This window comes from Nelumbo lutea, chromosome 6 (assembly GCF_056320005.1).
Source record: "Nelumbo lutea isolate HS-2025 chromosome 6, American lotus-T2T, whole genome shotgun sequence".
Classification (NCBI taxonomy): Eukaryota; Viridiplantae; Streptophyta; class Magnoliopsida; order Proteales; family Nelumbonaceae; genus Nelumbo; species Nelumbo lutea.
The window spans coordinates 17675075-17702161 of record NC_142689.1 but is presented as its reverse complement, the minus strand read 5'-3'; the positions used below and the strand labels follow the sequence as shown (position 1 = coordinate 17702161).

The following is a 27087-nucleotide window of genomic DNA, read 5'->3' as shown; positions in this document are numbered from 1 at the left end:
TTCATGAAACACTGGATTAGAGGAGATATGAACTGCAGCTTGATTATCACAATAGAGCTTTACTGGAGTGTTAATGTTGTACCCTACTTCCTATAGAAGGTTCCTTAGCCACACTAATTCACAAACGGTGTGCGCCATAGCCCTATATTCTGCTTCTGCACTGCTTCTTGCCACAACCGTCTACTTCTTACTTTTCCGTGTCACCAGGTTACCTCCCAGAAACGTGCAATAGCCTGTAGTAGACCACCTATCAGACATAGAACCGGCCCAATCAGCATCAGAATACCCTTCTAATTCAAGTTTTCCCCCACTCTTGTATATCAGACCGCGACCCGGAGCCCCTTTTAGATACTTCACAATTCTCAGAACTGCATTCCAACGAGGAATCAAAGGTTTTTGCATGAACTGGCTTACCACACTAACCGCAAATGAGATGTCTGGTCTGGTAATGGTTAGGTAGTTCAGATTGCCCACAAGTCGTTGGTATCTGCCAGGGTCTTCAAACACTTCACCCATATCACTGCTTAGCTTGGTATTTGTGTCCATGGGTGTTTCAGCTGGTTTGGCACCCAACAAGCATGTTTCTTCCAGCAAATCAAGCACATACTTCCTCTGGCACAAGTTAATACCATACTTGGATCTCGCTACCTCTATCCCCAAGAAGTAATTCAGCTTACCCAGATCCTTTGTCTGAAAGTGATCCTGCAGATAAGTCTTCTGCCTGTCAATACCAATGTTATCATTCCCAGTAATAACAATATCATCTACATACACCACCAACAGTACTTTTCCTCTCGGAGAGTCATGACTAAATACAGAATGGTCAACTTTGCACTGTTTCATACCAAACTTCTTTACCACCTCACTGAACCTACCAAACAATGCTCGAGGAGACTGTTTAAGCCCATATATAGCCTTCCTTAGTCTGCACACCTTACCATCCTCCCCCTGAGCAAAAAACCCTGGAGGTTGCTCCATGTAGACCTCCTCGAGTAAATCACCATGCAAAAAGGCATTCTTGATATCAAGCCAATATAGTGGCCACTCATACATGGCTGCAAGAGAGATCACAACACGAACTGACCCTATCTTCACAACCGACGAGAATGTCTCTGTGCAATCAATACCATAGGTTTGGGAGTACCCTTTTGCAACTAAGTGTGCTTTCAGGTGTTTAACACTACCATCAGGCAAATACTTAACCGTATAAACCCATTTACAACCAACAGCTTGCTTCCCAGGAGGAAGAGTAGTGAGGTCCCAAGTATGATTATGATGAAGGGCTGAGAGTTCTTCCATGGCACGGCACCACCCTGGAGAGGCAAGGGCTTCCTGAACATCTTTAGGAACAATAATTGATGATAACAGGGTAACAAACTGGCGATGGGAAGCGGAAAGGTGAGAAAGAGAAACATAATTAGAAATGGGATGAAGGGTGCAAGTACGTTTACCTTTCCGCAAAGCAATGGGTAGATCAAGCTCAAATGCTAAGTGAGGGTTTGGTGCCAGATCCGTCGATGGAGATGTAGCCGGAGGAGTAGTAGCTGGTGCGCGTGGGTGATGTGTATACACGTGACGGATAGGTGGGCGTTCAACAGGTAGTGGAACCGGAGGCAAGGATTTGGTCACAACTGGAACAAAAGGAGGATTGACAACGGGAAGTGGAAGAGGAGAAGATGATGAAGAGGAAGAAGCATCACCGGACCCCAAAAAGAACGGAGTAGACTCAAAGAAATTGACATCAGCACACACAAAGGACCGTCGAGAACCAAGATGGTAAAACCTATACCCTTTCTGGGTCCGAGAATAGCCAAGGAAGATGCACTTGAGAGAACGGGCATCAAACTTGTCATTCCCGGGACCCAGATTATGGATGAAGCAGGCACACCCAAAAACTCTCAGTGTAAGAGGGAACGGAGACAAAGTGGGAAACAAGACCTGAAACGGAGAATGACCATCAAGGATGAACGTGAGCATCCGATTAATCAGAAAACAAGAGGTAAACACTGCATCACTCAAAAACAACTTGGGAACATGCATGTGATGCATGAGGAATCTTACTGTTTCAAGGAGATGGCGATTCTTTCTCTCAGCCACCCCGTTTTGTTGTGGGGTGTAGGTACACGAGGTCTGATGTATAATGTCGTGTTGGTCCAGGTATTCCTGAAATTATGAGGATAAATATTTGCGGCCATTATCAGAACGAAAAACTTTGATGTGGTTACCAAATTGATTACGAATCTCAGCATAAAGTTTCTGAAAAATGGTAAACAATTCACTTCTTTCTTTCATTAAATAGAGCCACGTCATCCTTGAAAAATCATCCACAAAAATGACAAAATATCTGTATCCATTATATAACATCACTTTATAAGGGAACACGATGGTGTTTCCCAAACTGACACGACTCACAATCCAAAACAGAAAGCTGACTCAAGGACGGAACCAAGGACTTCAAGACTTTGAGCGACGGATGGCCAAATCGGCAATGCCACTAGAGAGGAGAAAGAGATGACTGGAGAGCTGTTGAAGTTCTACCACCACCACCGTCAAGATAATACAGTCCACCTGCTTCATGCCCTCCACCAATCTTCATCCCCGTCTTGAGATCCTGAAAAACACACATATTGAGGATGTGGAACCACTAGCAAGGGTGACAGATTGTGATGTTGAGCAATGAGATAAGGAGGAAAACACACCCAGAGTTCCAGTCATGTGATCGGAGGCTCCGGAATCAATGATCCAGGGATTGGGTGTAGATACCAGACAAGCCATACCTGAGTTTGCAAAAGTCGCCATGTTCTGTTGTGATTGGATAAACCTCTCATATTCATCACGGGGAACACTCACCATCTCCTTCATGGGACCATCAGTGGATGTAGGAGGCATATGATCAAATGAATGATTATCCTGTCTAAAGCAGGAACTTGAGTCACCGGTCGCGACATGATTGGCCCAGGTTGAGGGAGGACCATGTAAATCATAACAATAGTTGATAGTATGTCCATCCATACCACAGTGAGTGCACTTCCTCGGGCCTGACCTACGTCCTCTACCACAGGCTCCCCCTGAATCTCTGCCCCCAATACGACCACCACCACGATTATAAGTAGACCCACCATTGCCACTTCGGCCATATGCAGAACCACTACCACCACCACGGCCAAACTGAGCTCCCCTAGCTCCACCTCTAACACCATGGCCTCTAAATGCAACAAAGGCAGATCTATCTGAGATATTAGAGTTCTCAGTAGATCCGATAGAAATCCTCCGAAGTCGAGCAAATACCTCTTCTAGGGACGGAAGAGATGATCCTCCTAATATCTGAGCCCGTACTGGTTCATATTCAGACTTTAGTCCCACCAAAAATCTAGTCACATCAAGTTGCTCTCTGTTGTTGCTGAATCTTGACATCAGAAGTGAGAGGATGATAGACATTCAACTCATTACGTATGTTCCTCATGTTGGCATAGTACTCCTCAAGACTTCGATTGCCCTGTTGCAGGTTAAAGTACTCTTGATAAAGCTGATAAACTCTGGTTGTATTGTCCTGCCCCGAATACAATTTCTTCGCATGGTCCCACACATCTTTGGCAATATCAAGAAACATGAAGTTCACACTAATCATGGGTTCCATACTGTTCCACAACCATGTGATGATCTGAGCATCCTCTTGCTCCCAGTCTTCATACTCGTGAGAGTCAGAGGAGGGTTTCTCCTCTCTAATGTGTTTTACCTTCTTCTTTGCCTTCAGAAAGACTTCAACGGATTTAGCCCAAGCACATAATTCTCTCCATTTAATTTAATGGAGGTCATCTGAACATTCAAGTAATCTGTAGGCACCATCACACTAGGTTTATAATCATTATTATCTCCCATTATGTTATCACCAAAAATGCACACTTGCTGAAATCTATTACCACTGAGATCTGCACACTACACACCACTAGGTCACACCTGTCACACTGATTGCAGCACTTATTGTTGCTGGAATGTGTGCTCTTTACACCACAAACCCTAGATCACACCTATCACACTAATTTCAGCACTTGTTGTTGCTGAAAAGTGTGCTCACACCACAAACCTTACTCCTACAACTACCTGAAATCTCACCACTATATGAGCATATCTCTTCCTTCAAAATGCACAAAGAAACCAACATAAACCCTGGCACATTACTGTCTGAAACCCTAGCATATGGTCTGAAACACACTTCCTATTTAATCCATAACAGATATCATGCACTGAAATCTCTTACCTTATCACTGAAGTAACACCCATACGAGCAAGAAATCAGTCCACACACGACAACCACTGCACACACAACAGCCACACACGATAGCCACTGCACACACAGTTCGGCCCTCTATTCTTCCTCTACTAGGAGAGGGCGATCTCAGAAATCACAGCAACCGACCACATATAACCTGACTGAAGGCATAGAAACCTCCAAGGGAAGAGGGCGATCACTCCTTTTCAGCCCTTTCCCTTATCTCCAATCGAACACAGAAAAAAAGGAAAAACCCTAGATAGGGTCCGTAAAGAATAGAAACCTAGGCAGATTCAAGTTGCTCTGATACCATGTTAGAATTCAAGTCTGCCTTAGAGTTCTGTCTGTCTGAGATCAGTTATGTAGAAGAAGAAAGGTGAAAGAGAGAGAGAAAGAGAGAAGAGAGAATTATGGTTCGAACTGAAAGAGTCAACATGACTTCTCCTAGTCGGCCAGGAAGTATTTATATTATTATTAAAACATAACTGAAAATACCTATGTGCCCTTACTTAAGTTAAGAGCACATGTTCCAACACAACATTACAGATCAGCAACATTAATCTAGGTATAAAGACAGAAATACCCCTACGCTAACAAGTAGTTAGTGGATTATTTCCTGGGTAGTATGAATTTTAGGAGATGGAGAAATTGGGTTAAGGTGTCCATCTCAACCCCAAAATTCTCAATATTGGTAAATCCACAACTTTCTTCCCCGAATTATGCAGCTAATCAAATATAACAATAACTAATCAGTCAAAATCTTCCTAAGAGATCAGAATCTTGTGGCCCGGTCTAATGTGGAAGCTGAATTTAGGTCTATGGCCAATGGGATATCAGAGTTGTGGTTAAAAATGTTTTTGCAAGAGTTTGGTATAGAATCTAAGGATCCCATGAAGCTGTATTGTAACAACAAAATAGCTAAAAGCATTGCTCACAACCCTGTGCAACACAATCAAACTAAATATGTGGAAATTTATAGGTATTTTATAAAGGAGAAGATTGACAGGAATGATATTTTCTTTCCATATGTTAGGACTAAAGACCAACTTGCTGATTTTTTGACAAAAGGCTTAGTAAAGAAGAAACCGGACACTATATTAGACAAATTGAGCATGATTGACATCTATTTTCCACTCTGGGGGAGTATTTATACTTAGTCTAAATATTTCTTTGTAATGGAGGGTAGAAGTGTAACTTTACCTTTTTTTAAGAAGAAATAAATAAGAATGGTTTATGCCAGCATACCCAACTCAACCCTTAGACTAAATATTACTACATCTACCAATAAACATGATTGCAGATTGAGATCACTCCAAATGGTTCTTCCCATTAAACTTATCAGTAGTGATTTGCACTATCAATTGCTTTGGAGCTGATCAATGCCCATGGATTTATTGGAACCCAATGCAGTATATGACATTCGCATACATCTATTTTCTGACATGTCTAGTTTCTAAAACTGTGTATAACCAATGCTAAAATTTCTTAGAGCAATAAATTGTCGGTCCAACACATGAGAAAAATTGGGGATATCTACCAGTCCTCAAACACACTTGCAAGCACAACGGATAATGCTGGGTTTAAACTCTTGAATACCATCGATAGTGTTATCAATACAATAAGGTGATGAATAGTCATTTTGCCTTTCTAGTTGATGCAATGATTAGTCAATGCCTGGACACGATTAGTCAACAAAGAAAAGATATGTTCTAAATTAAAGATATTGGTACAATCTCCTAAATAAGTAAATATGAACTACAAGTATGCAAAAAAAACCCAGATTCAGTGATCTGGGTTTACAGAAATGAATTGAAGAAATTCAAATGGTTAACGCAGCAGCTGGAGGTAACTATACAGTGGGTGGGGAGGGAGGCAAATGCTTTTGCTGATTCTCTAGCTAAACAAGGGGTAACTAGGGAACAATTGTACTGGGCCCAATTGTAACTTTATGAGGCTTCTGTATCAATGAGTGAGGCTGCACCTCACGCCTCATATTGGGATGCTTGTAACGAACTATTTATCAGTTGCTTCTACTGAAATCAATTGAATTTTATCTATCAAAAAAAAAAAGTATGCAAAGAAAAGAAGGATATTGTACATTTAGTTGACAGCTTTTATTTGCAAACAAAGAAAAAGTTAGGCTGGAAAGAATATGATTGAGAACCACAACCGTTTTTTTTCAAAGAAGAGTGCATCCTTAGCCATTAGATGCGCCTGTTGTTTGTGGCAACTACATACCATCACACTACTGATTGGAAGGAAACATAAAAGAACCCATCCACTGCCTTTTTTATTTCATGTTTTTATGTATTTTATATTCCATTACAAATATCTAAAGCAGCAGTTTGAGTATAATAAAATGAAAAAATACTCTACATTATTTTAAATAATTAGAGATGCAAACATAAATTATTTTAAATAATTAGAGATACAAACAAATAAAGCTTTAAAATGACTTTGTGGTTGGCTAGGTTGACAAGTCATTAATCGACTAGTCAACCTAGTCAAGGCTTAGTCATCCTAGGCAACTGCATCATGAGTATCAAACAACTAGCTAGTGATGCAGTCAGTATGGCCCTCAACTGAGAACTGACCAGTTGCTACCAGCAATGCATGCACTGCTCTTCCTTCCTACATAACAGTCCAAATAGAAGGGTTTTTCATGGCTGCCAGTAATATATGGAGAGAAAATGACTTCTAAAAAATTCAGTACTGCTCTTATCAACTCGAAACAACTCCCTGCATCTCCACAGATATGCTCTGGATCAAATAAATATGCATCTGATTCTTCCAAAACCAATCTACAAGGTAACAACCATCCAAGAACACTAAACTGAATTCTATTTTCTCAAAAAAAATCATGGAAAATGATATACTACCTTCAAAAATCATTTAAAAATCATATATAGTCCCCATATAACTTCCTCTCTCATGAGGTTAAAAGAGCTGACCATGCAGGACCTGACATCACCTGTATGGCATAGTGATGTCAGATTTGTTCTTCAAACATATTTGAAGGGGTAAAGATAGAACAGCAACGTACAGTGGTGCAGCCAATAACCTGCTCCGGTCCAACATCGTTAACTTTCTAAGGTTTGTCAAGAGGAGATGGAGAAGAACAGACATTTAGAATAAACGATGAAAAAATAATAATTAAGGAAAAGTGTGATGTCCACACCTCACTCAAACCATTTATTAATAAGAGACTACAAATAATAAGAGAAATTATAAAGTTGCCCAAGCTCGTTTGAGTGCTATAAGGAAATATAACAATAACAAAAAAAAAACATATCTAAGGCACAATAATGTTAACAATAATAAAATTTTGAAGCAAGTTCAGCATGGAACCATGATAGCAAAACAACAGTATAGAGACTAAAAAGTTAAAAACATGTTTAGACAAAACCTGAAAAGAATACTCACTTGGCATATATCAACTATAATCGAATCATTGCGAGCAAGATGATTCCGCCAATATTCATCAGCAACTTCTTCATCTGGACGACCATCTGCATCCTTAGCTTCTATATAAGGCTTGTGTTTTACACGATTCAGATCTTCATGGAGACCATCCAATAAGAAAGCAAGAAGCTCCTAAAAGGCAATAACTTAACCATATTAACAAATATTTCCATCTAGACACAATCAAGTCCAAAATTCATAAGAACATCATTTTTTTGTGGTGGAAAAAAATAAAAAGAAAAATAAAACTTTACTTGAGAATCATGTTGGTTAAAGCCACTGAACTGAGGGGCAAAACGAGCAAGCTTTGATTTGAACACTCTTGGTGCCACTGGAGTTGCTCCAGGAGTCCATAACTTCCTTATTAAGTCACCAAATGCCAAGGCAAGCTCACCCTGACAAAGAAGTAGCTAGCTGAGAGACAGAAAAAGAGAAAAGAAGTTCCTAGTACCACTACCTAGAAAAAGCAAAGCCACCATCAATTTCTCAGAAACATAACAAACAAAAAAGGCATTTGACATGGATAATTACATACTTCCATCCCCAGTGGATTGTCCTGATTTATTTCCTTATTGTAGTCTCCAAGAAAATAGTCAACAAGCTTAGGTGTATGTGCCAAGCACTGGGTGGCACTATTCATGAAACAGGTATTTCCAAGATTCTGTAGTCCTGTCAAGCCCAAAGAACCGGATTCTCCAGAGCCTCCACCAAAGACTGAAGAGTTGGTTAGAGAACAACCAGAATCCATATTCCCAGCATTGCCATTAACCATTGGTGAACCACCATAAGAGGAAACCCCCAATCTTGACTGTTCATCTTTCTTTCCTTCTCTGCTCTTCATGGAATCTGACAACCCATAAACTTGTAGTTCCAGGAGAATCTACAAAAATATACACCAAAAACAAGAGAATATACAGTAAATACCATGAATTAAATAATATCTAAATCTACAAATAAACAAATTGACAGATCACTTTACTCAAGTTTGGCCTTCAGAAGAATAATTGTGAAAAAACAGAATGAAATGGTCATCCAAAAACAATATGCAAACTGATAATCAACCTTTATATAAGTCCCTGCCTTCAGAAGCTGTTTCCTATGGATTCATGGGCTCTTGGAGAGTGGATGGGATGTTGTTAGCATATACCAACTGTTGTCATAACAGTCATAACAGAAAGCCTCTTGCATTCTTACAACCACCCGACAGCTGGCCCTCAATCACTTGACAGTTGGCCAAGTTGGCTCACTTGTCCAAATCAGATATTTTAGTATATATATATTTACCATCTATCTTAATGAATTAATTCAGAGTTTTCTTCCTCTGTTTCTATCGCATCTGATAGCATTTTACATGGTATCAGAGCGGCGCAAGATCCTTAGGTTTTTGTTTCTTCAAGATTGGTAATGGCGTTCGAAATCAATGGAAGCTCACCATATTTCTTGCACCCAACGGACAATCCAGGAGCAGTGTTGGTTTCGTCTACACTCGTCGGAGAAAACTTCCCGACATGGCAACGGGCGATGAAGACAGCTTTAAAGGCAAAGAACAAATTCTGTTTTGTTGATAGATCTTTGCCATGTCCTGATGCTGCATCACCAGAAGAATCAGCTTGAACGAAATGCAATGCGATGGTTACCTCGTGGATCTTCAATTCATTGTCCCGTGACATATGCAACAGCGTAACATTCATAGAATGCGCAGCTGAAATCTAGAAGAAGCTCGAAGAACGGTTCTCGCAGAGTAACACTCCTCGTATACATCAACTGAAACGGGACCTGGCTCTTCTCCAGCAAGTCACAGTCACTGGTTATTTCACCAGACTCAAGACACTCTGGGAAGAGTTAGGAACACTCGTAACTATACCTGAATGCTCGTGTGGAGCAACAAAGATTCTTGCTGCTGAAAGAGACAAGGAGAAACTACATCAGTTTCTCATGGGACTCAATGACTCCTTCAATTCAATTAGATCTGCGATTCTTGGATCTGATCCACTGCCTAGTATGAGTCGTGCATATGCTCTTGTCACTCAAGAAGAAAAGCATCTATTCACCGTATCTCTGCGCAACTCTCCTAGTCAGCCAGAAGCAGAAGCACTTAATGCCTCTACTAGACCAAGTGGACGAGGATCGGGTTCAAATGGACAAGCCAAGCAATGACTGCGCTGTGATCATTGTCACACCAAAGACCGCTGTTATGAGCTAATTGGATATCCGGAGAATTGGGAAAAGAATCGATCAAGCCGACGGTCTGATTCTAAGGGTCCACCACATCAACCTCGATCTACATCATGTGTAGCTACTGAATCTTCAGAGACTGCTGCTAGCTCTCCCATCTCAGGGCTCACAATGAATCAATACAATCAACTTCTTTCTCTTCTTAATAATGACAGGTCTGAATTTGCTTTGGCCAATACCTCTGGTAAGGTTCTACCTCCTCCCAATTGGATTCTTGACAGTGGTGCCTCTGACCACATGCTTGCATCTGAGTCTTATGTTTACAACATCCCAGTGTTTGAGTCATAAGAGGCTTGTTAGCCTACCAAATGGAACTTCTATCTCAGCCACTCATAAGGGGTCTGTGAATCTTGGTTCCCATACTATACATAATGTTATGTATCTCCCACAGTTTAGATGTAATCTACTCTCTATAAGCAAACTAACCAATCAGCTCAACTGTGCGGCTATATTTTTTCCATCATTCTGTGTTCTTCAGGACCTTGCCTCCAAGAAAGTGATTGGAGTGGGCAAGCTCTGTGATGGCCTCTACCATTTTACAACCCCTGCACAGTCATCTTCAGCACATGTAGTTGTTTCTTCCGCTATAAATAACATCACATGGCATAGATGTCTTGGCCATGCCTCATGACAACGCATCTCACTCATCAGCGGCATACCCGTCACACCGAGAGATTTCTGTTGTGATTCATGCCACCATGCTAAACAAACACGAATTCCATTTCCAGTTTGGGTATCCAGCACCACCGCTCCTTACCAGCTTGTGCACTGTGATATCTGGGGAGGTTACCGAACTGCATCTCACTCTAGAGCCCATTTTTTTCTCACTGTCGTTGATGATTTTAGTAAATGCACTTGGGTTTATCTCTCAAGGGATAAATCAGAGGCCGTGTTTTTTCTCATTGCTTTTTGTGCCATGATAAAGCGACAATTTAACTGTGGTGTACAATGCATACGTTCGGACAATGGTTCTAAATTCACTTCAAAAGCTATGCAACAATAATATACTACTAAAGGTATCATTCATCAAAGATCTTGCAAAGATACACCCCAGCAGAATGGTGTTGTTGAACGCAAACATCGCCACCTACTTGAAGTCGCTCGAGCTCTTCAGTTTGAAGCTTCCCTCCCTACAACATTTTGGGGGGAATGTCTCCTTACAGCAAATTATCTCATAAACTTGCTCCCAACACCGCAATTATCAGGCAAATCACCATTTGAGGTACTCTATCACAAACCTCCTGACTACAGGCATCTTCATACTTTTGGGTGCTTATGCTACGCACAAGTTCGTCCATGTCCAAGGGACAAGTTTGCTAGTCGAGCCACTAAAGGAATTTTTGTGGATTATCCTCATGGGCAAAAGGGTTACAAAATTTTTTACCTTCTCATCGCATTTTCACCTCTAGAGATGTAGTTTTTATGAATCCACAATCCCTTTTCAGAACATTGACATTAATGTTCCCATAACCTCTTCCATATCTGTCAAGCCTTTACCACAACCCTCAGATTCATTAACTAACACCTATCCACCCGTATCAGCACCATCCCCAAGAACCCACTAATATACCAAGTAATGAACCCACCATTACCACCACCATCATGCCCGTAACTGAGCCTACTGATGAACTGATCCCTGACCACAATTCCAACACAAACAGCCTTGACCACATTCATGAACAAGTCACTAGGCCTCAAAGAACAATTTGATTACCTTCACATTTCAATGATTATGTTGTACAACTCCCACCTTCCATTTCAAATGCAAACACCAATGTTGTGCTCAACATTGGAATTAGTACCAATGCCCACGAACCCACTACCTTTGCTCAAGCTTTTTCTGACCCAAGATGGAGAGAAGCCAGGGCCAAAGAAAATGAAGCCCTTGAAAAGAACAACACTTGGACCATTGTTGACCTACCACCAAGAAAGCGTGCTATTGGATCAAAATGGATATATAAAATCACGTACAAAACTGATGGCAGCATTGAACGATTTAAAGCCCAGCTCGTTGCCAAAGGCTATACACAAGTTGAAGGTCTTAACTATCATGATACATTTGCTCCAGTGGAAAAACTAGTGATTGTACGATGCCTATTGGCCGTTGCTGCCATCAAACAATGGGAACTACACCAACTTGATGTTAACAATGCCCTTTTACACGGTGACCTCCATGAAGAAGTTTATATGACCATCCTCAAGGGTTTGCCAAAGAAGGGACTCACAAGCTTTGCAAATTACAAAAATCTCTCTATGGGCTCAAGCAAGCTTCAAGAATGTGGTTTGCCAAATTCACTCAAGCCATCCTCTCCCTTGGCTTTAAACAGTCCAATGCAGACTACTCTCTTTTCACACAAAGCCAAGGTGATTCCTACACTGCAATTTTGGTTTATGTTGATGATATCATCATTGCGAGCAATGATCCGTCTCGCATTTCTTTCATTAAGCAATACCTCGATGATCAGTTTCGCATCAAAGACCTTTGTTCACTTCAATATTTCTTGGGGTTGGAAGTTACTCGCTCCCCTTCAGGTCTCTCTCTCACTCAGCACAACTATCTCAAAGATATCATTGAAGAATGTGGACTGACAGATTGCAAGCCTTCTCCCATACCCATGAGCAGCAACGTCACTTCATTGATTCCACTAGCCCTCTTCTTGAAGATCAAACCCGTTACCGTCGCCTTGTGGGTCGTTTAGTTTATCTAACTGTCACAAGGCCTGATATTAGATTTGTTGTTAACTGCCTCAGTCAGCACATGCAAACGCCAAGACAAGAGCATCTTGATGCCGCCCTTCGTGTTGTTCGATATCTGAAGGGTACTTTCATGAATGGCCTTTTTTTCAATGCTACGAGTGAACCCATGCTATGTGAATACTGTGATTCTGATTGGGCTAGTTTCCCACTAACCCGGAGATCTACTACCAGATATCTTACTTTGTTAGGCACTTCACCACTCTCATGGAAGACAAAAAAGCAGACTACTGTTTCTCGGTCCTCCGCTGAAGCTGAATATCGTGCCATGGCCACCGCCACTGCTGAACTCTTATGGCTGAAAAGAGTCCTTCACGACTTAACCATCAACACCCCCGTCATGCAATTACATTGTGACAGCAAGGCGACACTTCACATAGCTGCTAATCCTGTGTTCCATGAACATACTAAACACATCGACATCAACTGCCATTTTGTACGCGAACATGTCCAAAGTGGTGAAATAAAGACCTTCCATCTGCCTAGCAACTCTCAACCAGCTGACCTCTTTACAAAGGCTCTTGGATCTGACAAGTTCCATCATCTAGTGCCCAAGTTGGGCATTCAAGTCCTTCATGCACCAACTTGAAGGAGGGGGTGTTAGCATATACCAACTGTTGTTATAACAGTTGTAACAGAAAGCCTCTTGCATTCTAACAACCACCCGACAGCTGGCCCACTAGTCCAAATCAGATATTTTTGTCTATATAAACCATCTATCTTAAGGAATTAATTCAGAGTTTTCTTGCTCTGTTTTTCTCGCATCTGATAGCATTTTACAGATGTTGGAGCACCGGTAAGGGTAAATTAAGCATCTCCCTGGAAGGCCATCAATAAAATCCTACCATCTTTCCTTCCCTTTATCAGATATAATCTTTATAGCAGTAATGGGATTAAATTTTGGGAACATATCTGGTTGGGCTCTTCCACTCTGAAAGATCAACTTCCCTCTCTCTTTACCCTTTCTTGTTTCAAAAATGAGCCCATCTCCAAGTTCCTCGTTCCCTCGAACATAGCTTTCAAGGCATCTAAGCGATTCTGGGCAACACTGGGGAGCCTAGGCAATAAAAATGTTATAATATAAAAAACTAACTTTTGGCTAGTTCCCTAGTTTTATATACCATTCAGCATGCATATTAATTGAAACAAAAAATAATAATAACAATTGCCTTTAGTAAGAACATTAAATTTCCTTTAAAAATGTGGCAAATCATCACATCCAAAAGATAAAAATCTTTTACATATATTAATTTCATTATCTTCAAAAATAATACTACCATATAATAAGTATTTAAAAGAGCAATTTCATATCAATTAGCAGCTAAAGAAGGTTATTAACTTTATATGATAAATATTCAAGACAACAAGGATGGAGTTTCTGTTTTATTTAATTCGAGAGAGAGAGGGAGAATAGGGAAAAAAAAAAAAACCTCTTTATAATTTTAATCTTTCTTTTCTTTTCTTTCTTTTTCTCTCCTCAAAACCCTTTGATCTTTTAAATTTCAATAGTGAAACATTAAAACAAGGTATAATTGATATATATAGCATATAATAAAATCTTTTAACACCCTTTGACTTATACACTTTGTCAAACTTCAAAGGGAAACAGTAAGCATTTTAGGTAATCATGGCCCAAATGGGATCAATTGGAATATGGATTTGATGAGTTACCGCTCACCTCGGAAGCCCCTTCGAGGGTGGCTTAACCTCCTGAAACAGAAGATGGGAGGGAAAGGGGAAAGGTAGGAAGAAAATGATTCAGAGAGAGAGATGAAAGGGATATTCATTCACACCACTTATTACATGATCAGGGCCTTATATAGCTGGCCTACATGTATGCAATCATGGAGAGAATATCTTCTAGTGGCAGTGTAACTAACTCTAGGAGGCCCTGTCTTCTAGTGAAATGCTGCTCGGTGGTGGCATGCTCCACTTCTATGGTTGGGTTCGGAGGGAGTGTTTGGGTCCCAACAATTCCTCCCCCCTTAGTATTGACGTTGCCCTCAAGGTCTAGGTTTGGAAACCTCTCATTCAACCTAAGATAGGGTTCCCAAGTGGTATCATCTGGAGGAAGCCCAGCCCATTCTACCTTGGCTTCTGGCACAACCTAACCACCTCATCGAACCCAACGGAAATCCACAATTCTGATAGGCTCCGTGTCAATGTCCCCTTCTTCAGTGGATTGGGGTAAGTTAAGTGAGACAGGTGTATGATTTCCCACCGCCTTCTTAAGAAGTGAGATGTGAAACACTAGATGAAGCTTTGAGGTTGCAAGGAGGTCCAAGCGATAAGCAACAAGGCCCACTCTCTCCAGAGCCTTATAAGGCCCATAATACCTGGGTGCTAGCTTGTGCCAAGCCCATCTTACTACCGAGATCTGGCGGTAAGGTTGGAGCTAAGGTAAACAAAGTCACCCACCTAAAATTCTAATGGGTGGTGGTGAGTGTCATAGCGGGCCTTCATTCGTTGTTGGGCTTTTGTCAATTTGAACTTAAGCAATCTAAGAATCTCGTCTCTCACAAGTAGACGGGTCTCTACTTCTGCCACCTTGGATGACCCATATTCATAAGGTAATATGGGACGAGGTTCTCTGCCATATAGAGCTTTGAAGGGTGTCATTCTAGCAGCCGACTAATAAGTCAAATTGTACCAGTATTCTGCCCACGGAAGCCAATGAGCCCACTGTCGAGGCTTTTCCCCTATGAAACATCTAAGGTAGGCTTCCAAGCAATGATTAAGAACTTCAGTCTGCCCATCAGTCTGCGGGTGATAACTCGTGGAGGGGTGTAGTTGGGTTCCTTGCAACCAAAAATATTCCTTCTAGAATGAACTCAGGAAAGCAGGGTCCCGATCTGAGACAATGGATCTTGGGGTTCCATGCAGCTTGGCGATGTCCCGAATGAAGATGTCAGCCACCATTTCTGCGGTGTAAGGGTGAGGTAATGCAGAGAAATGATTGTACTTGGTGAGACGGTCAACCACTACCATGATAACCTCCTTCCCTGCAGAACGAGGAAGACCCGTGATGAAGTCCATGGAAAGGTCTTCCCACACTTGATCTAGAATCTTGAGAGGTTGTAGAAGGCCAGCGGGAGACTGTGACGAGTATTTCTATTGTTGGCAGGTTTGGCATTCGGATACATATTGTAATACATCCTTACGCATTGCTACCCAATGATAGTGGTTGTTGAGCCTCTTTAGGATCCGTAGCACCCCTGAGTGCCCTCCCAAGGCAGAGTCATGAAACAACCTTAGCAGTTCAGCTTTGTGGGCCGAATTCTAGGCAACAACAAACCAGCAACTTGTGAAGGGTCTCGCCTCTACTTATCTCTAATGACCTACAACTGCAAATCAGACCTAGCTTCTTGTCGTATAGCTTCAAACAAAGGGAAGTTGGGTTGAGAGCAGGTCAGATGGGTTAACTCTTCTACTCGCGACAAGGCACCAGCTACTCTGTTTGCGGGTCCCGGCTTATATTCTATGAGGTAGTCAAAGCCCATCAGTTTACTAAGCCATTTTTGCTGCTCCGGGGTGTGCACCCTTTGCTCTGCTATGTACTTCAAACTTCGTTGGTCTGTCCTAATAAAAAATTGGCGTCCCAATAGGTATGCATGCCACTTTTGCACTGCCATCACCACAGCCATCATTTCTTTGACATAAGTGGACTGACTTTGGTGAGCTGCTGAGAGAGCCTTGCTGAAATAAGCAATGGGCTGCCCTTTCTACATCAAGACAGCCCCTACTCCTACACCCGACGCATCACATTCTATTTCAAAGGGCTGAGAGAAGTCTGGAAGAGTGAGGACTGGAGGGCTAGAAACTGTTGTCTTCAAGTCTTCAAAAGCCCGTTGGGCTTTATCAGTCCAACTGAAGGAATCCTTCTTTAATAGACGTGCTAGAGGGGCGGCCATAAACACATACCCCTTAATGAAGCGCCCATAATATCCGATAAGCCCAAGAAATCCCCGCAGAGCCTTTACAGTAGTGCGCTTGAGCCACTTCTGGATGGGGTCTACCTTTTCTGGGTCTGTCATGACCCGACCTGCTGCAACCACATGGCCTAAGTACTGAATTTGTCCTTGTCCAAAGGAACACTTTGTCATTTTGGCATATAACGGGTGCCCCTTTAGAGTTGTGAGGGTGAGTTTTAGATGTTCCATATGTGTGTCCCAATCCCTGTTGTACACCAGAATATCATCGAAAAACACCAAAATAAATCGCCTTAGAAATGGCCTGAATATGTCATTCATGAGGGCCTGCAAGGTGAAGGGGGCGTTGGTGAGTCCAAAAGGCATAACCAAAAACTCATAATGGCCATCGTGGGTCCTAAAGGCCGTCTTGTGGATGTCAGCCTGGTGGACCCGAATCTGATGATACCCAGACCGCAGGTCTAATTTGAAGAACACTCATGCCTCTCCTAACTCATCCAATAGTTCGTCGATGAGGGGTATAGGAAACTTGTCCTTCATAGTAATCTGATTCAAGGCCCGGTAATCTACGCAAAAGCGCCAACTACCATCTTTCTTCTTTACTAAGAGTATAGGAGATGAAAAAGGGCTGGTGTTGGTCTGTATATGCCCTTTTCCCAATAGTTCTCTCACTGCCTTCTCAATTTCCAGCTTCTGAAAGTAAGGGTATCTATATGGCCTCACATTGGCCGGATTAGAACCAGGTAAGAGAGGTATCTGATGATCACAAGCCCGGGATGAAGGTAATTGGTTCGGCTCCTTGAATACATCGCCAAACTAATCGAGTATCGGTCGTAAGGCCTTGTGTTGGGCTTCTGTGGGGTGAACACAACCCTGGTTGTCCAGAATTGGGACTGTGGGCCGAAAGCCTAAGTGCATAAATATGGGTTGGCCAGCATCCTTGGAGGCTCGTATCATGGAGGCTAAAGTGTCACTTTGTGGACTAGGGGGCCGCACCCCTTGTAAATGACAAGACTGGCCATCCTGGTGAAAATCCATTGTCATTTTCGCCCAATCACATAAAGCAGGGCCCAGGCCACGCAACCAATGAACCCCCAAAATAATATCAGCCCCCGAGAAATCGAATGGGTGGAGATCCACCACAAAATTATGGCCCCGTATGAGAATTTTTTCCTTCTTATATACACCATTACACGACATCTGACTCCCATTAGCCACATGGATTGAAAAGAGAGGAGTGGATTGTTAGGTCATACCTAGCTACTTAGCCAAACGGCAAGTGATGAAATTCAGGGTAGAGCCACTGTCAATCAAAATCATCACGGTCCGGCCCACCAATCTTCCTTCTACGCGCATGGACTGAAGAGAGTTGAGGCCCATGAGGGTGTGTAAGGAGATCTCGGCCCCGTCTAGAATCAGTTCACAGTCATTTAAGTGCTATGGGTCTGTCTCTTCCGGCTCTTCTTCTGTCTGTAGGAGAAACACCCGTTGGACCCAGCATTTATGGCCCAGTCCAAACTTATCATCACAGTTATAACAAAGGCCTTTCTCACGTCGGGCTTGCATCTCAGCCCATGAGAGATGTTTGAAGGGCATAGTGGGCCGAGGCAATATGGGCTTCTGATGATCCCTAGACGGTTTCATGGGTTGTTGATCAACCCGTGGAGGAGTCCTCAAATTTGGGTAGGTCGGTTTGCTATCTCTATGAAGGTTGTCGATTCTTTCTTCTTGCAGGCGAGCCAATCCCACCGCAACCATGACAGTCACCGGACGGAGAGCCCTCACCTCCAGACGGATATCCTCTCTGAGACCTCCCACAAAACATCCTACTAAGGCTTTCTCCGGCCAGTCGTGTACCCTAGTTGCCATCCGCTCAAACTCGAGCCAATACTTTGCTACCGTTCCAGTCTGCTTCAACCAGGTGATCAGCTCGTCGTAGTCCACGAACGTCGTCGACTCAAAGCGGATGCACAAAGCTTCGGTGAACTCCGCCCAAGTTACCTGGGGATGATTCTGGCGATACCACTAGAGCCATAGAATCGCGTCTCCTTCTAGATGAATGAAGGCAATGGAGACACTGGTATGCGGGAATTTCGTGGTATTCGAAATATCTTTCTGCTCGGAAGATCCAAGGAATGGGATCTCCAAAGGAATAGTTGGGAAAGTTGATCTTAATGACCTTTCCAGTGGGGTAATACCCTGTTCTTTGGCTACTGGAAGCAGAGGCTTCCGCTCCTGCTAGGTGACTGGTCTCGCCGGACTGTTGCTGAGAAACGAAGCTGGAGACAACCACTTTGAGTTCCTTGAGTTCGTTCAACACCTGGTGAAATCCAACCTCCAGCTGGTCGACCCTTTCATCCACGGTAGTGGAACGTGTCTGTGGCATCGTGAAGCATGGGATTTGGATAGCCTGGCTCTGATTAGGGTTGTTCATGGGTTGGGTTGGATCGGTTTACTGATGTTTTTCCAATCGACCCAATCTGGTCGGGTTACCTGAAATTGAAACCGAAACCGACCCTGTGTTAAGCAAAACCGACCTAATCGGTTTGAGTCGGTTTGGGTCGGTTCCGGCTCTACTTAGTGGTGACTTAGTTGTTGTTCAAGTGTTCATTTCTAGCTCTACATTCCTAAAGGAAACCAGCATTTCCTTAATGTTTTGCGGCCCATCCATGGATCCAGTTGTGGAGGGAGCAGAGTTTGAGAGTACTACTTGCCAACTGGTGTCCACTTACACTATAGAGATGAGAGATATATAGTGTAACTAAGTAGGTTGTAACTACTAACTCAGTTGTAACTACGAACTGAATCATCGGTTTATGATTTTTTATAACCCGAAACCGACCGGTGATGAAGAAAACCCGGCCGACTCGAATTGGGTCGGTTCGAGTTGGGTCATCTTATGAACAGCCCTAGCTCTGATACCAATCCGATGAGTTACCGCTCACCTCGGAAGCCCCTTCGAGGGTGGCTTAACCTCCTGAAACAAAAGATGGGAGGGAAAGGGGAAAGGTAGGAAGAAAATGACTCAAAGAGAGAGAGATGAAAGGGATATTCATTCACGCCACTTATTACATGATCAGGGCCTTATATAGTTGGCCTACATGTGTGCAATCATGGAGAGAATATCTTCTGGTGGCAGTGTAACTAACTCTGGGAGGCTCTGCCGCGTGTCACTCTAGCCTCTCTGTCTTCTAGTGAAATGTTGCTCGGTGGTGGCCTGCTCCACTCCTATAGTTGGGTTTGAAGGGAGTGTTTGGGTCCCAACAAGATCTCAGGAGGGGCCTCAGGAAAAATGAATGTGCCTCTTTAGTTCAATTGTTGAGTAACTAACTCTGGGAGGCTCTGTCGCGTGTCACTCTAGCCTCTCTGTCTTCTAGTGAAATGTTACTCGGTGGTGGCCTGCTCCACTCCTATATTTGGACCCATCCATGGAAGATTCTAGAATTTGGAAAGGCTCCTCAGGTGGGCTCTTCTTTTGTTCCTCCTTCTTTAGTGTTCTTGCCACACCTAGCAATCCGGTTGGGGACTTCCCTATAAAAGAAATATGGAGTAAGCCTATCCCTCCAAAAATTCAAGCCTTTTGTTGGGAATTCTCCTTGGCAAGGTTAATACTTGTGATATGCTGTAGAGAAGGCCTTTTGCTTGTCTTTCTCCTCACATGTGCTCCCTTTGTAAGGAAAGTGGTGAGACCTTGGCATATCTATTATTATCTTGTTCCTTTCTGCATCACATTTGGGAATTTTTTTGTTTTCTCTTTGGTTGCAGGTGGGTTTCCCCTCAAGATGTGGCAGGACTTTTCAACCAAGACTTTTTGAGGCAATCAAAGAAAAGAGGGAAGGTTATGTGGAAAGCTACAAAGGCAACTATTTGTTGGGTAATATGGGAAGAAAGGAATAACAGAATATTCTTTGATAAGAGTAGAACAAGGGAGGAGGTAATCGACACAATTAAAGTTAAAGTAGCTCATTGGGTAAGATCTCTGCATATCTTTCAAGATTTCTCAGTCACAAACATTATAAGATCCTGGACAGAAGTAGCGCAATCTTCAAGGCGAAAGAGAGAGTAAGGATGGAATGGAAACCTACAAATGGTAACAAGATTAAACTGAATTTTGATGGAAGCTCTTTTGGAAATCCAGGACTGTCAAGTATCGGGGGAGTAATCAAAAATTCTGAAAGGAGAATATTAGCATTGTTCTTTGGACCTATCGACATGGGTAACTCTCTAAAAGCTGAGTTAATGGCATTGCTACAAGGATTGAAGATAGCTAAGCAACTAGGAATGAGGCATATTGAGGTTGAAGAAGACTCCAAAGTGATCATCTCTTGGGCTAAAAACAATAGAACTACTCCATGGACTTTCAAACAAGTGATAAGGGAAGTGGAAAAGGTCGCAAGGGAGGTAGAGGCTGATATTAAATGGGTTAGAAGGAGTGCAAATGGGCTAGCTAATTATCTTACTAAACAAGGGGCTTTGAGGCAACAATTGTTTTGGGCTGCAATGTAAAGAGGGACAGAAATATGTAATAGTATGGGAGCTCTAATCCCATACACAAAGTTGTAAAACTTTTTAACCCTAATTTCAAATAAAAGTCTCCTTTGCTGATCAAAAAAATATATAGAGAAATGATATTATAAAAGACACCCATCTTGTTATTTTTGTCACCTAGAAGGGCACCTAGTTGCTAAAAGTCAAGGCATTCCGGCGAGGCATCCAGCCAAGTGCGCCTAGGCAACGCCTTGACAACTATGCCCTTGACTTCTACCAATGGTGTAAGCTGGGATTTAGGGCTTCTAAGGGGTATAAGAGACCTTGGGCTTCAAAATGTGATGAGCTTACTCCAATTATTGGAGGAAGTATTCCTTTATCCTGCTAAACTAGATAGTCGAATCTGGACTTGTAATCCTTCTAGTTCTTTCTCTTGTGCTTCCTTCTACAAAGCCTTCTCTCAACCCTCCATTAGTTCTTTACCTTCTTATCCAGCTAAAGAGCTTTGGTGCAAGCCAATTCCTTCTACGATTGGAGCTTTTTGTTGGGAAGTTGTCCATGAAAAGATCGGCACTTGTGATTTGCTTCAAAGAAAGCGCAAGAACTGAAGTTTATCCCCACACTAGTGTATTTTATGCAAAGATAATGGTGAGAACTGTTACCATCTACTTATCTCTTGTACCTTTTGTTGCATATATTTGGGAATGGTTCTTCCATTGTTTTGGGTGTAGGCGGAATCAAGGATCAAAATTTTGTCACGTATCAACCGATACGTATCATATCGGAGCCTTCCCGATACGCCCCTACAGAGGGTGTTAGGGTCGGGAAGTGGTTCAGGGGGTAGACTGGCCTTAAACCAGCCCCTCTGAACCAGTTTCAAAAAAAATTAAAAAAAAAAACATCAAAAAAACTGTATCAATACAGGTCGATATGCCCTACCAGCGTATCGGCCTATATCGATATTTTGAACCTTGGGCGGAATCCTCAAGTTGACGTGCAAAGACTATTTGAACCTTCATTCTTCCAATGGCCAAATAAGAGGGGAAGACTAATGTAGAGACTACTATGGACAATATGGGAAGAAAGGAATTCAAGACTATTCTTGGAAAAGGAAAGAAATAAGGAAGACTTGATTGAAACATTAATGGTTAGGGTGGCTCATTGGCTCAAATCTCTAGAAACCTTTTCTAGTGTAACTATGGATGACATTCTTAGAAAAAGGAAGGAAGTTGCAACTTTTGTTCCTTATACACCTGCTACTACTCATCTTTGGTCTACACCAGAAACAGGATCTATCAAACTCAACTTTGGTGGTAGTAGTATAGGAAACCTAGAACCATAAGGAATTGGAGGTGTATTTAGGGATGAAGAGGGGAGAATAATTGCCCTTATTTTCAAGCCCAGTGGGAGAGGGAGACTCTTTCAGAGTAGAGGTTTTGTCAATGATGGAAGGAGTCCAAAGGGCAAGGTCTTTGAATATTAGGAAATTAATAGTGGAAGGGGATTCACAGTTGGTTGTAAATTGGTTTCATAGTGATGAAATGAAGATGTGGTTCTACAACAATGAAAAGAAAAAATTCAGATGGCTAACTAGGGTTATGGAAGTATCATTCAGCGGGTGTAAGCGTAGCGGTAACTCCTTTGCTGATACTCTAACAAAACAAGGGGTGGGAAGGGTGCAATTAAGGGGAGAAATAAGTTGTTTTATCTCTTCACTGTCTTTTCTATGTATATGTACTCACTGTACTATATCATGTTTCTAATCTAATGAAAATTAACAATTGCTGATCAAAAAACCAATACAGTGGGTGGGGAGATCAGCTAATTCCTTTGCTGATATCTTGGCAAAATAAGGGACAAATAGGGAAACATTGTTTTGGGCTCAACTGTAATTTTGTATTAACACTCATGTACTTTTTGCTTTAGCCATGTGGTGTTTTCTGTTTGAAGAGGCAGCATCTCGCACCTTCCCAAGGGACTGTTCTTGTAATCTCTCTTTTATTTAATGGAAATGTGATATTTTATCTATCAAAAAAATTAACTATAATTAGGACATGAAATGAACTTGATCTACCAGAGAACTGACCCTATTCCATATCACCCTTTAGTGGGTACGGAGTCCTCAGAAAAGTCTGCATTCAATAATTGAATAATTTTGTGACTTTTTAATGTATCAGATAATTGAATTAGAGATAACAAGTTCTTTTTTTTATTGTAAGTACTAGGATTTGTTGAAATATCTTCAGTTTAAGAAAAGTGAAAAAGCATCCTTCAAATGGAAAACTATTAAGAGATACACACAACCACAACTGAGCGAATGAAACAAGCTTCTTAATGAAAAGGCATCAACTACCTACCTCTTGATCTGACTGGCGTTGACCATCTTTAGGCAACTTGCTGCTGTCATTTATGAAAAACAAGTTTGTTTGCCCAGAAAAGTCCCAAATGCGTAACTGTTCAATAGCTTAAGTGAATAAACCATCCAGTGCTAGTAAAACCATTGCTGGTTGAAACAACTTCAAATTAATAATTAGGAAGCTTACTAGCTCAGGTTCGACACTGAAAATCTTGCACGCCCTTTTGTAGAGTTCAACTGCATTGTCCTAAAATATGTACATAAACATTATGAGTTAAAATTAAAAACAAAAATGCTCTAATAAGGCGAACATGGTGACCAAGAATTACATGTATTTAATGTTTACATGGTACTATCTGAATTAATAAAATCTTACTTTACCTTTCAAAAAATATATATTAAACAAACAAAGAAGAAAAAGAAAACAAATAATAAAATATTAATTATTTAGACAAAAATACAACATAAAGTTTGTTACATCACCATTTTCAGTACAAATCATGGGGAAATTTCAACAGATAAAGCACAGAAGAAGAATAGCATGTAATAGGTGAATGCAATCAAACAAAGAAAAATCCTATGAAAACTTTAATTTAGATAACAAATTAACTAGTTACTTTTTGATCATCAAGTTATCATGCATCTTTTCTCTCTTATCTATTACTGACTCCGTTGCAGATGTCATAGAGACAAAGAGAAGGAAAGAGTACTTCCTATAATATTTTACCCTATATAAACTCATATGCATTTTAAGTGTCTGCACCTCTAAGAATTGGACAAAAGTAGGCTTCCAAAAATGCAAATTGTTGGCTACTTGCCTACTTCTCAATTAGTTGACTAAATAGGTATTTAACAATCCTCACCCAACCAGACAACCAGTATGGCCAGGTCAAGAATGCAAAAGGAAAGGAAAAAAAAAAGAACACAAAGGGCTGTACATTGAAAGCACTTCTATGTTTTTTTTTTTATTTTTTGATCAGCGAGAAAAGCACTTCTATGTTTTCACTTCGAGTGGACCAAGTGGTGGTGGATAGTGAGAAAACCAATCCACCAGTCCAATTAACTAGACACCAGCTAGCTGCCATGACCATACTAGTTCCAACACCCAAAAAATATATATTTTGGGGCCTGAGAACCCCAGTCAACTGGGGGAAGCTAGGTCTACTGTTTATTGCTTCCTAACAAGTAAGAACTAATTAATCATTAAATTGCATCCCAGAAATGCTCTGTTCAACTCTTCAAATTATAGAAAAAATATTGGGCCATAGTTGTCTCATTCTAAAATTAAATTTAGTTATACGATGCATAGCTGCTTACTTAATACTAGATGATGATCTGTTTGGCAAAAAAAAAAAAAAAAATTGCAACTGCAAATTTAGATTTCTATTGAGATAAAGAAAGTTCTAAAACCAAACTTAAGGCTACATCAAAACTTATAGTACTTTGTTATTGTACATGCCCATTATCAAGGTTTGCAACAAAGCATATTTGTGTGTATGAGAGAGAGAGAAAGAACAGTTTCACAAGGTTTGACCTTTTTACTTATCCTCACTGATAATGAATTTGTATCCCGCATAACAGAGAGCCTAAGTTGTAGAGGATAGACATCTGCCATATCATCCTCCGCACCTGAAAAGTTCCTACTGTCCTTCATTGCCATATTAGAATCACTGTGCCTGCAGGAAAACAAGAGGGAAAAAAATCAACCTCCGAATATGTAACCAAGATTTATTTAGTTCTATATGCATCAATAAAAAACCAAAATTTATAATTAACAAAACCCACAAGTAAACACCTCATAGATGTTGTCTAATTAATCAAATAAAAGTGACAAAAAGAAATGTCACTTCATTTCAGAGCACACACACACACCAAAAATAAAGTACCAGAAGCATCAAGGATGGGTGAATATTTCTGTTGCTGATCCCAAAAAAAAGAGCATGGGAAAATTAGAAACAATGACCCAGATGTGAAATTAAAATTCACTAAGATGGCATAGTCAATACAAACTAAATTCTAAATAAAAGGAAACATTTGCACAGTCAGTTTAATGGTCTTTCTAGCAGAAGATGTGGGAATTGGAATAAAGAAAAATACGTATTGCTACAAGTGTGTAATCTCCGGTATGGAGTAGTTCTAGTAATCAAAAAGCATCAAGTGAGGGGATCTGCAGAGAAGTTCACTTAACCAAAACATCTACCAAAGGGAAACTAGCATCCTAAGCAGAAGATAATCGTAACAAGTAGTAGTTATGATATACTCCACTTCAGAAACCTATCATTGAAAAAGATACTGAGACGTACAAATTCTTATTTTTGGTTTTCAGAGTAGATAAAAACACATCCAATGCGAAGAAGTTGATGGGATACGTAGTGGAGTCAAAAAAATTAGATTACCAGAATGATTTGGTTTTACCCTCTCACCATTTGAGCGCCTTCAACCACATTTCGCCAGTGACCAAGGCATAATCCCGTCCCGATACTCCCTCGTCATCCAGATCATCCTGCCCGGAATCTTCTTCTCTCCTAAGGTTGAAAACGAGATCCGAGTTAAAAATGTTATTTATGATCTTCATCGGACCGGCATAAGAGGTTGACGACGCCGTATATACAATGCCTCTGTTCTCATCTCCATCCCCAGACGAAGGCTCCTGAGCTTCCTTCCACCACCTGAAATCCACTCCATACATCAGACAGAAAACATTCTCTTAATAAAAATATGCAATCTCCAGCTTCCTACGCAACAAACGAACACCAACATAACATATCCAACCATTAAGTAAATCCTATGGCCAAAACAAAACTCTCCACATGAATCATAAAAATTTCACCTAATTGCATCATTAGAGTTCAATTAACACCTACTTCCAGATTCAGAAACCAAACAGTTCTAAGATCTAAAGAGGATATCAATAGAGAAAAGAATCCACAAACCAGAAATCGCATCGGAATAAGAACAACGAAGTACCTGTAAGGCACGAAGTAGACCCTTTCATCTTCTGATATTGGACGCTGAGCCCCATCGGCGCGGTCTTCCGAGGCGAAGTCGTCCATTCCAGAGAATTTGAAGGTCTTCGAGATCAAAAACGGCTAAAGAGATTCACGGAAATGCAGAGCATTTGAAGCTAAGAGAGAAGGAGAGAGTTGGACAAATAGAGAAAATGGCGGATTTGCAGAGAAAGAAATGGAGCTTTTTTGTGAAGAGGATTTGAGGAGGGAAAATATTTATATTAAAGATATTAAAACGCAAAGAAAATAAAGAAAGTAAAGCGGAGAAAAGAGAGGTGAGTGTGCAAAAAAAAAAAAGAACAGGATTTCACACTGCACTCTAACAGGAAACAGAAGATCTGGACCGTCCATCAGAAACTCAATCCTTTCTCATTGGCCAACTTCCATTCATTGAATCCTAGCCATATAACATCAAACGATCAAAGCTGCTTGATCTGAACCCAGTTTAGATAACTGTCAGATTGGAATCGGTACATGAATCAACAACTGGCCCGCAAGTTAAACTGGTGATGGGGAAAAGAACAAACTGCTTTTAGTTAAATCAGAAACGAAATATGCGTGAGCCTGTGACTGTGAGGCGTGAGC

General features: G+C 41.3%; 1 protein-coding gene across 2 annotated transcripts in view; it reads right to left on the bottom strand.

Annotated features, from left to right (window-relative positions):
• Positions 1 to 26844, bottom strand: part of UBP8 (ubiquitin-specific protease 8) — a 49870-nt gene extending 23026 nt beyond the window's left edge. Inside the window, exons 1-8 of one of the 2 annotated variants that reach the window (XM_088952084.1) lie at positions 26462 to 26844; positions 25918 to 26163; positions 25029 to 25170; positions 23682 to 23741; positions 23496 to 23591; positions 8268 to 8612; positions 7987 to 8127; positions 7694 to 7864 (exon numbers count right to left, since the gene is read on the bottom strand). In XM_088952084.1, the coding sequence (XP_088808210.1) occupies positions 7694 to 7864; positions 7987 to 8127; positions 8268 to 8612; positions 23496 to 23591; positions 23682 to 23741; positions 25029 to 25170; positions 25918 to 26163; positions 26462 to 26547 (1287 nt within the window). In that variant the 5' untranslated portion in view covers positions 26548 to 26844. Of the gene's footprint in view, positions 1 to 7693; positions 7865 to 7986; positions 8128 to 8267; positions 8613 to 23495; positions 23592 to 23681; positions 23742 to 25028; positions 25171 to 25909; positions 26164 to 26461 lie in introns of both variants that reach the window. The other variant, XM_088952085.1, reaches the window with a different exon arrangement.
• Positions 26845 to 27087: the final 243 nt, after the last annotated feature.